This window comes from Epinephelus lanceolatus, chromosome 22, assembly GCF_041903045.1.
Source record: "Epinephelus lanceolatus isolate andai-2023 chromosome 22, ASM4190304v1, whole genome shotgun sequence".
Lineage (NCBI taxonomy): Eukaryota > Metazoa > Chordata > Actinopteri > Perciformes > Serranidae > Epinephelus > Epinephelus lanceolatus.
In genome coordinates, this window is record NC_135755.1 from 29,025,777 (window position 1) to 29,040,445 (window position 14,669).

At 41.3% G+C, this 14,669-nt stretch overlaps 1 protein-coding gene across 1 annotated transcript; it reads left to right on the forward strand.

The window, feature by feature from the left end:
- Nucleotides 1–1,679: 1,679 nt before the first annotated feature.
- Nucleotides 1,680–5,734, forward strand: tmem256 (transmembrane protein 256). The gene is made up of 4 exons (XM_033651933.2): nucleotides 1,680–1,824; nucleotides 2,592–2,629; nucleotides 3,103–3,183; nucleotides 5,022–5,734. Exons 1-4 carry the CDS (start codon nucleotides 1,743–1,745, stop codon nucleotides 5,163–5,165), a joined length of 345 nt encoding a protein of 114 aa, XP_033507824.1. The 5' UTR covers nucleotides 1,680–1,742; the 3' UTR covers nucleotides 5,166–5,734.
- Nucleotides 5,735–14,669: the final 8,935 nt, after the last annotated feature.

Below are 14,669 nucleotides of genomic sequence, written 5' to 3' on the forward strand. Positions count from 1 at the left end.
GTGTGTGTGTGTGAGTGGATTTCGAGGGGATTCTGTGCACAGTAAGCGAGTATACTTCTGCATACAAGCCAAATCATGCCAAAGGAAACTCGACATCACAACACTCACTGGCTACAGGTTCAGTTCACAGTTGATGATTAAGGCTTGTGACTCATAAGGCTTACTTTTAATTAGCCACATGGTCATTAAGATGTGTTAATTGTATGCATTGTGTTAAAGCTGTGTCAAAGTCAGCTAAGGACAAGGCTCGGCGGAAACTGTGGTGTAGCGACTCTACAGTAATGCAGTGTGACCCTGTGTAATGTCAATATGATAATTGGAAGAAGTCCCTCCACCCTCTCACAGACACACACACACACACACACACACACACACACACAATCCCTCTATGGACGAACTTTGGCAGACGAGAAAGCAATACAGCACCCCCTTTTGGTGGCTTCTCTGCAGGGATTAGTGTGTTTTCATCAAAGGGTAACATCAGCATTAGTCCCCAACACCTCTGCTGGCAGGAAAACACATCCAACATTAGGCGTAATCCACTAAAGCAGAGAAATTCACCAGTGTTTCCCAAATTGCACTGATGGACAAATTGCAAAGTGCTGCACACTAATGCGCCCTCCGCACGGCTGAACCTATCATTCAGTGTTATGTGGCAATTTAGTGCCTACGGTGATGCTGGAAGAAATGGGCGGCATAAACCCCTCTCTGAAGCCCAGCAACCCCTCTGTGGCGAAAATTAATTATTCATACAAAAGCGGCACAATAGTATAATTTAGCCCTGCCATGAATTATGCATATCAGATGTGAGGCCTTAAACAAAGCAGAGGTAAAAAATAAAAATGTTTGATTTTCTCTTCCATTTGCAAAATGAAGGTCACTGAGTAACAGTGAGTTTGAACCTTTCATATCCTCCAAGCTTAGCCTTGATAGCACCAGATTTAGCACAAAAATAGAATAAAAATATAATAAATAATATAATATAATATAATAGTGTTTTTTTTTTCACTTTCACTGTGGTTGCAGTGTTTTTTGAAAGCTCTGGAAGTCAGAACTGGCCAGCAATAGGAGTATAAAATGCCTACACTCATATATTCATAGCCTAAGTATGAAGCCTTAAGCCATTACAACACTGCTGAAGTGTCATGTCAGTGTCAGATCTCTTTGGTAGAGTTATGAAATTTGCCCAGTGGGCTGAAACTGAAGCACGGCAGTCGCCATTTTGGTTCAAGCCTCCAAACAGATATCGGATGTGCCTGGCAGCCAGGAGCCCTGGATTGAACGTAGTTTCGTTCCTCTGAGATGCTGCCTTTACGGACTCAGCGGAATGTCGTAATCAGGACAAGCATATGAAAAAGAGATGTGAGGGAGCTGAAATCATGTGTAATACAAACGTCATTGCAAATGTTATTGTTTTGTAATGTTTGTATGGCTTCTGACATGTATTTATTTTTACTTGTTGTTCACAAATACTTTTACACGTAATTAAAAACGAGTCAAATAATCAATCAATGTATGAAAGCGCTCATGAGATAGAAACAAAATTTAAAAAACCTACAGCTGATGTAAATTTATATCCCTCCTCTCTCTGCGGCACAATTTTTGTCACATTATGTCATATTTTCTGCGCGGTAAAGCCATAATCCGTAACAATAGGACTGCAAAAGTAGGGGTTACAAAATGACCCTAAATGCAACACTACCTTCACTTCAACGCTTGTCGGACACACGCAGCTTCAAAACATGAACGCTTCAGGTATCGTCCGAAGGTTAGCAGCTCTATCAGGAGCTTCGGCGGTGGGACTAGGGGCATACGGAGCTCACGGTAGGGACTCTACGTTAGCTTACACTCCATATTCACACACGAGTCTTGCCGTTTGGCTGGATAGTAAACCACAACCAGGAAAAACTGTCATGTCAACGCTTACCGCACCAGCCTTCGTCCTGAAAGATGCTAATTTAAGATTAGCTTCGTCATCGACCCAGCTGCACAACTCTAATATACAAAAAATATCATGCTAATGTGTTATAGGCTAATTGTTAATTCGGCATCCAAAAAACATACAAAGCAGCACGTCATTTTTGTAAAATTAACAAATATGGAATCAAGGTGACCCGCCTCCTCAGTGTGTCATGGTGGAAGAAGGCTTATTTAACGAGTGGGTCAGTGGCATACGTGCAGTCTGGAGTGCAAGTAGCGTTTCCTGCTAGTAGCTAAATGTTGCTGTGTTTTGGTAACTTTTAAAATGATCATGAGACGGTAGGCTGGCTCATTACTATCCTGAGTCAGTAATATTTACACTACAATGGCTGACCACACGAGAAAATGCACCAAGACCAATGTTGTCACCATTAACATGGTGCACAAGAAATGACAAAAGTCTAAAGTGACCCAAAGCATCATGACAGTAGGGGGTTCATGATCCAGTAAGAGGCCATTACTAAAATAGTGTGTGGGGAACGGAAGGATACCCCAAAGGGAAGTCTGCTGATTGACATTAAAATGATCAAATGTCAGATTGCACGTGAATGTCACATTTCATATCACATGCTGCTTTATGTAAATCTTCTCTTCCATATTTCTTGCTTTAGGTTTCAAAAACAAAGACCCTGATGACTACCAGGTCGTGGTATGTAAACAGCAAATTGAAATATTTAAAGTTTATTTTTCTGCTAACCTTTATTGTCGATCACTGCCGCAGTCCCTTAATACAGTTCCTACTTCAGTTTTCTGGTCAGAAATCCTGATTTTGATTATGCAGTTTTGAGACTGGTTTTAGTTTAGTGCTCAATTTTAGAGTCACTGTAGCAATATTTTTATACTCATGTGCCTGTGAGATTTTTTGTCTAACATGTTGATCAGGAAACTTTAAGAAATGTCAAGACACAGGAAAAGGGTTCCAAAATATCTCTTAAAAATTGATAATTGTTTCAGTCTTGTGACAGACTGTAACGTGTGTGTAATAGGTGCATGATAGTACCCATTCCCCCATTATACTAGTACCAATGTCTCGTAGTCCATTTACACTGCATTAGTAGCCATCTTCTAGCTTTTCCAGGCAGAATTTTTCTGATCACTCTGTCTCTGTGCCTGCTTCTCCAGCTATTTGAAACTGCCAACAAGTACCATTTCTACCACAGCCTGGCCCTGCTGGGTGCTGCCCACTGTGGCAAACCTGCTGTGGTAAGTATGGAAGCCTAATACTGACTCCAGGGCTGGATGCACTTGAGTGTCCTCTAAAATTGGACTAATGTGATAGTGTCATTCTGCCATTACCTGTCCATTCCCACTCAGAAAACCAGTCTTCCTTTAGGTCATAATTACAAACCTGTGGCATAACAGCTGGCAATGGAGCAGTGAAATTGTAGTTTGTTTGTGTGTGTGTGTGTGTGTGTGTGTGTGTGTGTATCTTGGCTTTATCACATTATGACTAATAGAATTCTCAACATATGTCAAACCTGCAGTGCCAAGTATTTGTTGGCTAAATGCTATTTAAAGATTCGTTAACCACAAAATGTCTGATTGAAATCAACAAACTGCATGAAAAGGAGATGCATGCCAAATTACAAGGGATGTCTGTAGTGGCCAATCCAATCAATTTCACATCTAGTTGGAGCTTTTGATGAAGATTATTTGACTCCAGGCTCAGTGTTTCCTGTGGGACCTCATGTACTTAGGTTCTCCACCTCAGAATGAGCCTAACTTATCACCCCACTACCCCTGTGTAACAGTGCTACTTCAAGGGACAGTCTACCCCACCCCCCACCCCAAAAAACATATTTTCCCTCTTACCTGTAGTACTATTGTACTAGATTGATTTGGTGTGAGTTGCAGAGTGTTGGAGATACCGGCCATGGACATGTCTTCCTTTTTCCAGTATAATGTAACTAGATGGCACTCGGCTCATGACCCGGTTACTCAAGATAATCCACAGACAGTTTCATGTAGGACCTATTTTCTTTCTACCAAACTACACCCACCAACTGTATCACTGCTTTGTGCTCCAGAAACCGGGTGCCACCCGGTTCCATTATATTGGAGAGAAGGCAGACATCTCCAAAGCTGATCTCTCCAACACTTGACAACTCACACCAAAACTATCTAGACTGATAAATAAAACTACAGGTAAGAGGGTTCTGGGGTGAACTGTCACTTTAAGTTTGGCTAAAAATGGAAGAAGTTACACATATATAATTATATCATATTTTTTGAGTCATTTGAGCTCCTGCTACCTTTTTGTCTCACAGCTGTGAATAGAGAAGGTGACGTCTTTGAAAGTTACCCAGCTCATACTGGGAAAACTGGGTCAACTATGTCACGCCCCATAGGCCTGATTTTATTTTCTCAAATCAGTGATTGTGTTGTGTTAAAAAGATCACTCCCTACTTGTACATAGTTTTCTTGTGGTTTGTTTTTCTTTTCATTGTTTGGATATAAAACAAAAAAATATTATTTTGGCATTTAGGGCAGACAATAGATGTATGATGTATGCAAATATGATGTACTGGATGTGAATGTCTGATGCTGAATGTCAATAAAAAATTAATTAAAAAAAAAAAAGAAAGTTACCCAGCTCTGCTGTGAAGACTGGTAGCAGCTATACTCCAGTGATTTTCCAGCTAGGAGCACCTCTGCTGTTGCCAGGGGGTGCGAGCAAAGATTTTGGAGTAACTCAGCTAATTTGAAGAAATACAAATTAGGATCCGATAAGAAATAAAAGAAAATTACAACATATGAACACATGTTGGTTTAGGAACAAAATCGATGCACAGATAGGCTTTTATCATAATGCATTATGGTAGTTTGCAACCAAAGCGGAGCAAAACATTTGGCTTTGATTGCTAATATGTTTGGACAGGCTGAATCCCCCATTCCCCAGTATACTGTCATCTGTAACCTTTCAGCAGTCATGTGACAGGTTGCCAGCTGTATACTTCAGTCTTCAGGCTGCAATTTGTTGATAACCAAACTGATTTTAAAAAAGCGATTAAACATATCTCTCATGTGTCTCCTCTATACAGGCTGGTACCCTCTTGGTAGCGGGCATGGGGATGTTCTGTGGCTCTCTGTACCACCAGGCCCTGACAGGGGACCCCGGTCTACGCAAGGTGGCTCCCATGGGAGGTGTAGCTATGATCGTTGGCTGGCTGTCCATGATCCTCTGAACTGTAACAGTTCGCATCCCCTCCACAGGGCCACGGCGTGACACTAAACTGTCAGACTGTTGAATGGATTAACTGGAGAGCTCATGAGGGTTGGCTGAAAGGTTAAATGTGTTGAGTAATGTCACCCATCTAACCGCTCCCCGTCCTGGGTTGTGGGTGTCAGCAGGAGATAAGGTCACAACCACATTATCTCTTCGCTACCATTGTGGTCTGTTTCTGACTGGTGCCCTTTGACTATTTTGTTTGAGTTTAAAATGGATAAGTAAACAAATACAGTATGTCACGCATTTTTTCACCTCAGCAATTTGTTGGTCTAACATTTTCAATGGCATTCAATTTTGTACTTGGAAAGGAAATCGCTAATGAGCTAATAGAAATTCATAGGTTTGCAACTGTGAGTATTATAGTAGTATATATTGTTTCTTTAATTCTACTATATTTCCCCCTACTGCAGTCGATACAGTTTGTATTTTTCTGTACGTTTATACAGCGTAGGTCTGGAAAATAGAGTGAAAATAAAGAAAGGAATGTGAAGGGTTTTAAAATGAAATAAAATACTTTTTCTTAAACATTGTTGGGTTTGCAATATTTCTACATGGATGATTTTTATTTCCTCTCCAAGTGGTTGGCAAGCGCAGTATGCTTTTCAAGTTCTGCACTCACTGTAAGTACAATTTTGAGGTACTCTACCTGAGCATGTCTAATTTAAGCTACTTAATACTTTTACTACCTTTTCATTCCACCACATATACTCGACAGTACTTTGCAGATTAAAGGGACAGTTAACCCCCAAATCAAAAACATATTTTCCCTCTTACCTGTAGTGCTATTTATCAGTCTAGATTGTTTTGGTGTGAGTTGATGAGTGTTTGAGATATCAACCCTAGAGATGTCTGCCTCCTGTCTGCAGAGTGACAGGGTTGGCGGGTATAGTTCAGCACCACAAACCAAGTTCCACCGATTTCTATTATATTCAAGAGAAGGCAGACATTTCTACAGCTGATATCTCCATCACTCTGCAACTCACACCAAAAGGTCAATTTGTGAATATGATTAATTCTTACTTAATAAACTGCCTACCGTTGTAAAATGCAGCTACAACATATAAACGCTACCTACAGGTCACTGCATCAATAATTTTAATCCACTAATGCAAAAGTCTATGACACAGAGAGGGGTCATTTACTAATACGTATTTCTAAGCATGCTATACCGGCATGGCTTTAGGCAGTTGTGTAGTGGTAATTTATGAGGTGGGTGTTCTACTAGGTAGAGGGTGGGTTACCAAGGAGGAAGTGGGTATACTCTCCCATATATTCCAATGTCTTTTTGGCTGATAGGTGAATATACTGTAAACAGCCACATACAGAGGTGGGTATACCCTGCTTACCTGTGTATACCCTCCATTACGCCACTGGCACAAGGGATAACAATGTCAGTCAGTCTACCACAATGGTCAAGACTCTTGATTACCGTAAGACCCATGAATTCTTTTGCAGACATTCACGGTCACCAGAAGATGAATCATGCTAATGTTCGTCATCCACTTGCTATCAGTGTCGCCACCTGATTAACTTAAGACTAAACACATGCAAAACTTTGTGTTACTGATAACAAGCAAATGTTAGCATGCCAATGCTCTAAACTAAATTGGTGAGCATGGTCAACATACCTGCTAAACATTAGCATGTTAGCATTGTCACTGGGTGCACTTTAGCATGTTGAGGTTAGCATTAGCTCAGAGTACATTCTATATATTTTTGACAAGCTGCCTGTCTGTATATTATTGTTTATTTTGAATTCCCAATTGCAGTTACCACATGTGAAAAGAAGAGTAGTACCCATATAGATCACATCCGGGTCCATGTCATTGGTCCGACAGCGCATTGGTCCGACATCCCATTAGTCTGACGGTCCGCGGTGCTGAACGGCTCCCGGCGGGCGTATTTCTACCTTGATGGTGCGCCGCGACCGGCTCTGGGTCAGCTGGGAAAGGCTTGAGGCGAAGCAGGCTCACGGCTTATGTGTTTGTCACTTTCTTTTTCATTTTAACCCACACCATGATCTTTTCCTAACCCTAACCAAGTGGTTTTCGTGCCTAAACCTAAACAGACGTTAACCACAGGGCATCATGATGATTTCAGAACGGACTTCGGAACAATGGGTTTAATATGGTCGGAACAATGGGCTGTCGGACCAATGGGCAGTTCCTTCACATCCACTGCTAATTTGGGTGCAAAAGCATGGAGCGATTCACAGCTGTCATAATATTGAAATGCAAACTAATCCCAATTGATGAACTGATGCCAGTTAAACAGGGGTCATCAGTGTGTGTGGTTCTCAGTAAAGGGTGGATAAACTCACAGGATTTGCCACCTATAGCAGTCGAAGGAAATCATCTCTCTTGCAGTGCCGAATGTCTTCACAGCCTCAAGCATTTGATCCTCTAAGTGGCAGAACACAAAGGAGTTCATTACCCATGGCCTCCCGTTAGCCGGGGCCGTGTTCCAACCACTCCGCATTCAAATTGAAAGTGAAATCCATTGAAACACTAATTCGCCTTCCTGACTGTAGGCCCACGAATGGGGACCTTTAGAAAATAGCTGTATAAATCTTCGGGTCAATTTGTCGGGGTTGGCCCATAAGCCGAGGCTCCGCTCAGAAGAGAAGGCGCTATTGACTGAACCCCGTTGCCAATGAGCTCTTGATCACAACTCATAAAACCCTCATTAGAATTAAGTAGCTATTGGGAAGCATTCTGCTATTTCAGGACCAAGCAATCACACAGCACACAAAGCTCCAACACCCAGTCACATATCTCTGACTCACAACTTTTAGAGATTATGGGAGACACCTGACTGGAAGTTACAGGGTGTTCCGCACTGTCAGATGTTTGAAGCGCCATCATCAAATTTTCAGCTCGGTGTTAAATACTTGAGAGGAAAATCATGTGATATTCTGACAAGACATGAGCTGCAAGTTTTGACCAGTTTCACACCGCAGTCTTATTTAAGGGCTATTTATTCCCCTCCTGACAGCTGACATTCAGATGTGTGGAGACTGTTGCTGCCAGCACAGCACCTCTGTGTTAAAATCCAGCTGGATCACGATGTTCTGCTCTGGCAGACCTTATTTAATGTGTGAGCACACGGGAGAGGAAGAAATGGAAAGTGAGATAAAGGGAGACACTGCCTTAATCTCCTTTACCCTAACTTTCCAAGTTATTCAGACAAAGCTATTCAGTCCTCTCACTTTGTATAAACAAATTGTAATTTGTCTTCTTTTTACAGCACTTTTCTCCTCTGTTTATAGCACCTTTTAAGGGAAATACAGTGTGCCTTCTTCTGACACTTATCAACAGAAAAAGACCCTTTAAGTTCAAAGGGAGAAAAGATCCCTGCAAAGAGATCTAAATTTATTACAAATATGAAATACAAAAAAATAGTTTCACTCCCTCTGAATCAGGATTTAGTATTATGCCACATTCACTTTACCATGTACTAGGGATTTGGATTGACGCATCAATTCAATCATCAACCATCCAACGTCCATGATGTAAAGTGAAAATATTGATATATATTGTTATCTTTAAATTACCCCTTTATTTTGACATTTCAGTGGCACATTCAAACAGTGTTAGCGGTCTACCGCCTGGCTGATAATGGTAAGCACCCAAGGAAAAGACAGTGACGAGCTTTTACTGAACCAAAATTGTACAGTAATCGCAGACTTTTTGTGATATCAGCCAATATTGTAGCTATTGTTGTAAAAAAAATCCATATCATATTGTTATGAAACTTGTGATTTACACCCCTCGCATCTACCCTCACAAACAAGGCTGGATGAATCTTTAGCGAGGGTATTTATGGATATGCACTACAAACACAGTGTAAAATAGTTTTGATAAGCATGAAAGTGCTTTTTTGACCTTGCAAATATAGTTGACAAATCAATCCAAGCTCAAGGTTTTGTGCTTCCATCTGTATAACATGGTCTTCGTATACAAATGAATATCGTAACAGCCGCTGAGCTCCGATTTCAGCAAATCCATCTCCATGACATCTCAACAGACAGTCCAATGTGCCAGAAGATGTTGTACATTTCTGCAAACCATGAATACGTTAGACCTACTAGTATGTGAGCTGACTTTATCATTGGCAGGCGGATGGGATTGTGGATGGCGTGTTACCCAGGCGAAACCCCTGACAAAGCCGCAGACCACTATTGGAAACCAACAAACAACAAAACCAATTGTTTTTGAGTCTTTGCTGTGTTTCTAGAGGCTTTTTGGCCACCAAACACGGGTGTTTTTTTGACAACCCTTTGCTGTTATTCCAGTGGAGATAGTGCAATGAAAAACTGCTGGGTTTTTTTTACCAACACATTACTGCTTTTCTAGCAGGAACTGTGCCTCCGAAACTGGGTATTAACAGCCAAAACATGATCTTTTCCTAACCATAATGTAGTGATTTTTGTGGCTAAACCTGACCACCAAGTACAGTGCCAAAATTGCTACACTTGAAAGCTCCAGAAAAGTAGCTTGAAGATGGACCTCAATTCTAGATTGGGAAATAGAACCACTCTAAAACCGACAACAAACCAAGTGACATGCAGTAGACCTGGGGCTTTTGGGCCTCTGGAGGGGTCTGAGTTTGGGTCTCAGCCTTGGATTCTTTAAGGAACAGTTTTGGAATATACATGTCTTCACTTTCTGACAGAAAGTTAGACAAGATGATTGATGCCATTATCATATCCACCCATTAAATATAGAACAGCTGATCCCTTTATGTCTAACAAAACAAAATCAGCCTACCAGAACTGCTTAAGATACTCATTTGCAGACTAAAGCTTATTTATTCCATTCATGCAAAAATGAAGTGTAAAAATGATTATTCAACATTTTACGGGGTGTTATGCTGGACTACTTGTCTCTAAGCAGTTGCCAGGCAACCAGGACAGACTCCAGATAGTTACTATGCCTGCATGGCCAAGAAATAGTCCGCCACATAACCCCCTGTGAAAAGGCAAATTGTTGTGTTGTGAATTATTGATTTGGAAACTGTCTTGTTACCATCCCCTGACACCTTTTATCAGAGTGTTCATTTGCCTTCCTGGTGCAGGTTTGACCACAGTACCAACTCAGCAAAACTCGGACCTCCCAGATACAGGTGTATTGATATTACAGTCAATAGAATCCCCTTGCTTATGATCAGGTGATCTCCAATGATCTAATTATGTGACATCTAAAATATGAACACTACCAGGACACTGAAACTGAAGCAGTGTGTCTTGTATTAAATGTACTTATAGGTACTGTATGCTGTCTAATCCACACTTTATATAGCAGGATAGTGTGCAGAAGCAAACCAACTGGTAGGAAGTCTGTCTGGGGTTTTGCCTCTGCATCAGTCTGTACTGTAGCGAGCGTCAGAGAAAGAAGAAGCACAGATACTAACGGTAGATATTGTTAATTATCCCTCCAGGGACTTCCCCTGCACTTCACAAGCTTTCCCTATCCTTTACTCCTCTTACCCCGCAGACGGATTTAATTACATCAGCTTCTTCTGTGGGGGGGAACGGCTCCTTGTTCCATTGATTTCTCGGTCTGAGTCTGTTTTGGTCAAAGATGAAGAGAATGGTTGTGTGAGAGTCATCACTCATGAGTGAGTAAGGCGATGGAGAGCTTACAGGAGCTGATGGGCTGACTGTGGAAAGGCAGAAGACCTGGAATGAAACACTCTGCCCAGGCCATCTTACATGATTACCCACAGCTTCCTCCCCTCTCATTCACATGGACCAGGGGACACACAAATATCTCTCCACAGACACACGCACAGGCAATATATTAAAGTGCATGCTGTATAATACACACCAAATCCTCTCTCAGGCATCAATCAGGCGGCGGCGCCTCGCACAGTGGAGCGGAATGACTGTAATGTCCATCCCAAGCACTCCCACATCCCGGTCCCTCCGCTGACCTTTTCAAGCCACTTAAATGATGGTCAGCGCTATCAAACCCTCAGATAGATTATTCCCTCACTTCAATGGACACTGAGGCCCCGCCACTACAGCCTCCCTTTTCACAGCTTTATACTCAATCATTTCACTTCAATCTGCAGCACAGTGATGACGGCCATGCATCAGAGGAGCTAAGGGGATGACACCAATGGGAGCTGCCATTGCTACCATATCGCCATAACCGCTATCAGCAGCAGCCGTCTCACAGAGCAGTGTAATGTCTGGGAATTGTTATTAGCCAGCTGGGAGATGGTAGATGGTGGCAATGGTTGGGGTTATGCTGCTTAAATGATAACTGTCTATAATGACACTGGGAAGGTTTACAACTGAGAATAAAAGTTGAAAGTCATAAATCACCTCTCCTATGACCGTAACATTTTAGTACGTGCTTATCACTGCTAATTATTGGAAAAAAAATGCGTTTTTTATTACTTTGAGAAAAGACACAGCAATGGGCAGCAAGGTGTGAGTTTCAGTACAAGCCCAAATTAAACATGTCATGCTTTATTCTCCGGATATTTACTATAGGGCTACAAATAAATTTCATTATTGATAAACACCTCCCTCCACCCAAAAAATGAAGACATATCCTTGCGCTCAAGTTTTTTTTTTGTCAAATCATTAGTTACACAAGACTAAAGTTGCGTCTCAAATCCAAGTACATACTAATTAGAGCACATTACCTAGTATACTATTATCAATGTATCATTTATACTAAATGAAATTATAGAATGTGTGTGACATCAGTCAAACCGCACCGTTGGAAAGCTGCTCCGAGTTAAACTTCGCAAATAGAATCTGAACGTTTTACCCAAGATTTAATTTTATTTTTCTTTCCTGATCATTTTTATGCCTTTGCGCTGGTGACAGCCGTAGCCTGAGTCATTATGTTTTTGGGTTTTCCGTATCTAGGTATGTACATCTGTCCATTCATTGGTATTCAATTTTGGCTAAAACGTCCATTTGGACTTAATTACTGACTGATTCAATTTTGATAGTCAAATGTCAAAGAGAAAGGTCACTGTAACCTTTTGTCCGTCCTATCCCATTCTCTTGAAGGTGATATCTCTGGAGCGTCCCGAGGGAATTTCTTCAAATTTTGCACAAATGTTCACCTAGATATTGAGGATAAACTGATTAGATTTTGGTGGTCAAATGTCAAAGGTCAAGGTCACTGTGACCTTGTGTCCCTCCCATCCCATTCTCATGAGGGTGATATCTCAGGAACACCTTGGGGAAATTTCCTCAAGTATGCCACAAACATCCTCTTGGGCTCAAGGGTGAACTAATTAGATTTTGGTGGTCAAAGGTCAAGGTCACTGTGACCTCACAAAACCTTTTTGGCCATTACTCAAGAATTCATATGATAAGTATGACAAATTTTAACACAAATGTCTAATTAAATTATGAACCAATGACATATTTTATCCCAGCATTCAAAGGTCAAATACACTGTGACATTATGTTCTGCAAAACACTTTTCTGGCTATTATTCAATGCCATAACTAAGAAACAGAAGGGGCGACATTTGGTCAGATACTGAATTAGTGACACTAATTTGGGTGCCCATCTTGAAACTGTGCTGATTGTATAGATGTTCTGTGCTGCTGGGATGAAGATGTGTGTGAGGCACCAACAAAATGGCAGCTTTCTTTGCAGCAACATCCATATTAGAAGCATCGTCTACTGTCACATGAGTCTGGACATGCGTAGATGTTTTCCTCATGGTGGGATATTGTTTTCTGTAAATGTACCTGCCTCACCAAAGAGAGCCTGTCGGACCAGTCATCAGAGCCAGGCAGCACTTCCTTCTTCCATTGTAACCACAAAAAGGTAATTCAAGTTTAAAGCTGTTTCACCACTACCCACAAGTTATTTATGTTTTTCCAATTGTGAGCAGCTCCTCCATTTCCTTGTGCATTGCATTGTGGCAGAACACTTTGATCCTTAATGGGTTAAGACTAAACTGGTGGTAGTATTGTTGTATTGGACATTTAAGTCTTTCTTAGAAACCATTTTAATGTGTTCAGAGTAAATAAAATAATGTGTAAACACTATTTTGAAAGGAGGGTTGTAATGTTGTTTTGGATACCTTGTGGTGATTTAAAGGTCACATGACTGGAGGAAATACACAGTATAAAGACAATGGGACCAACCTCACTACCACGCTGATGAAGGAAAGCTAGATGAACAGTTACGTGATATGTACAATTTTGATGAACAAGACTCTAATAATCATTTTTGAGAGATCTTTTCATACTTATTTCGTGCTTCCTGTTTTTGCACAAGGCAAATATATATGTATATATATGTATATATATATTCTTATTTCTTTCCCTCTGCTGTTTCATCTTCCTTTCCCTATTTTCATTTCACCCACATCAGGGTCCTTCCCCTCTTTCATTCATATTCTTTTAGCACCTTTCCTTCACTCTTTTTGCTGAACAAGCGCTGACTTCAGAGATTGAATCCTTGAATACCACACCATCACTTGACCTGAAACATTTCCACCACACGCCTGCAATTTCAGCCTGATTTGACTTGCAAAGGGGAAGATTTTTATGGTAGCACCAATTCTAGACAGGGGTGATATATGGAGGAATGTCAAAGGAGCTGGTAATGTTTTTCCATTTCTGCCCTTTCTGGGTGAAAAGAGGGCAAAGGAAGAGAGTAGAACTTCAAAGCAGTGAGTTTAGGAGAGATTGCACTCATTATTTTGAGCGTCTCACAGTGTCTGCTGAAGGCCAGGGTTGTCTCTCATTTGGCAGACGGGTAGTGTCACTCTCTCAGCTCGCTCATTAAGTGCTGTTTGGTACAGCATTACCTTGATAAATGTTCCACTTATGCCACAGAATAGGCTGATGAATCAGACACTGTATGGCGCTACACAGACAGCTCTTCTCACCGTGAGTGAGACTGCAGTGTGAGAGGTAGTAATGATCCATCGACAGGCTAAAAGAGAGGTCTGACAGGTTATTTCAGACACTATCAATCCAAAGAAGTTTAGCAGTGTGCAGAAAATGAATAACTTGGAGAGTAATCAAGGTGGTTTATGCATGCATATTAAACAGCAAGTGGATCCCATATAGTGTGGAACAACTGCCAGAGATCCTTGGGTGTCCCAGAAAAGTTTCACTATGCAAGACGTTTCAACTTTGTTTCATTCAGCATTCAAATGATGAAATTATAGCTGCTGCGCAGCAATGGTCGGGGCCGGGCAATTTTAGGCAAAAACTGCCTGGATCATAATTATTTTAACCTTGGTAGTCTCTAATCCACACAACATGATGCCTGAACTTTCACATTAGAATGTCCATTCTGCCTTAGCTGTGGCTTGAACTCACAACTTCTGAGACTGAGGTCCTTCTTCTAGCTCACTGAGCTAATTGGCAAGTGACAGTTCATGTGTGGCTTCACAAATTGACTAAGCCCAGCATCAGGGTGTCAGACAGTAGCCATCCATGCCATGGAAAAGCAAATTTCAAA

Excerpts from the sequence above, each read along its gene's own strand:
- tmem256 (XM_033651933.2), top strand. The coding sequence starts at position 1,743 with ATGAACGCTTCAGGTATCGTCCGAAGGTTAGCAGCTCTATCAGGAGCT. Across the intron at positions 1,825-2,591 it reads AGGGGCATACGGAGCTCACG|GTTTCAAAAACAAAGACCCT; the intron begins GTAGGGACTCTA and ends TTCTTGCTTTAG. Across the intron at positions 2,630-3,102 it reads CTGATGACTACCAGGTCGTG|CTATTTGAAACTGCCAACAA; the intron begins GTATGTAAACAG and ends CTGCTTCTCCAG.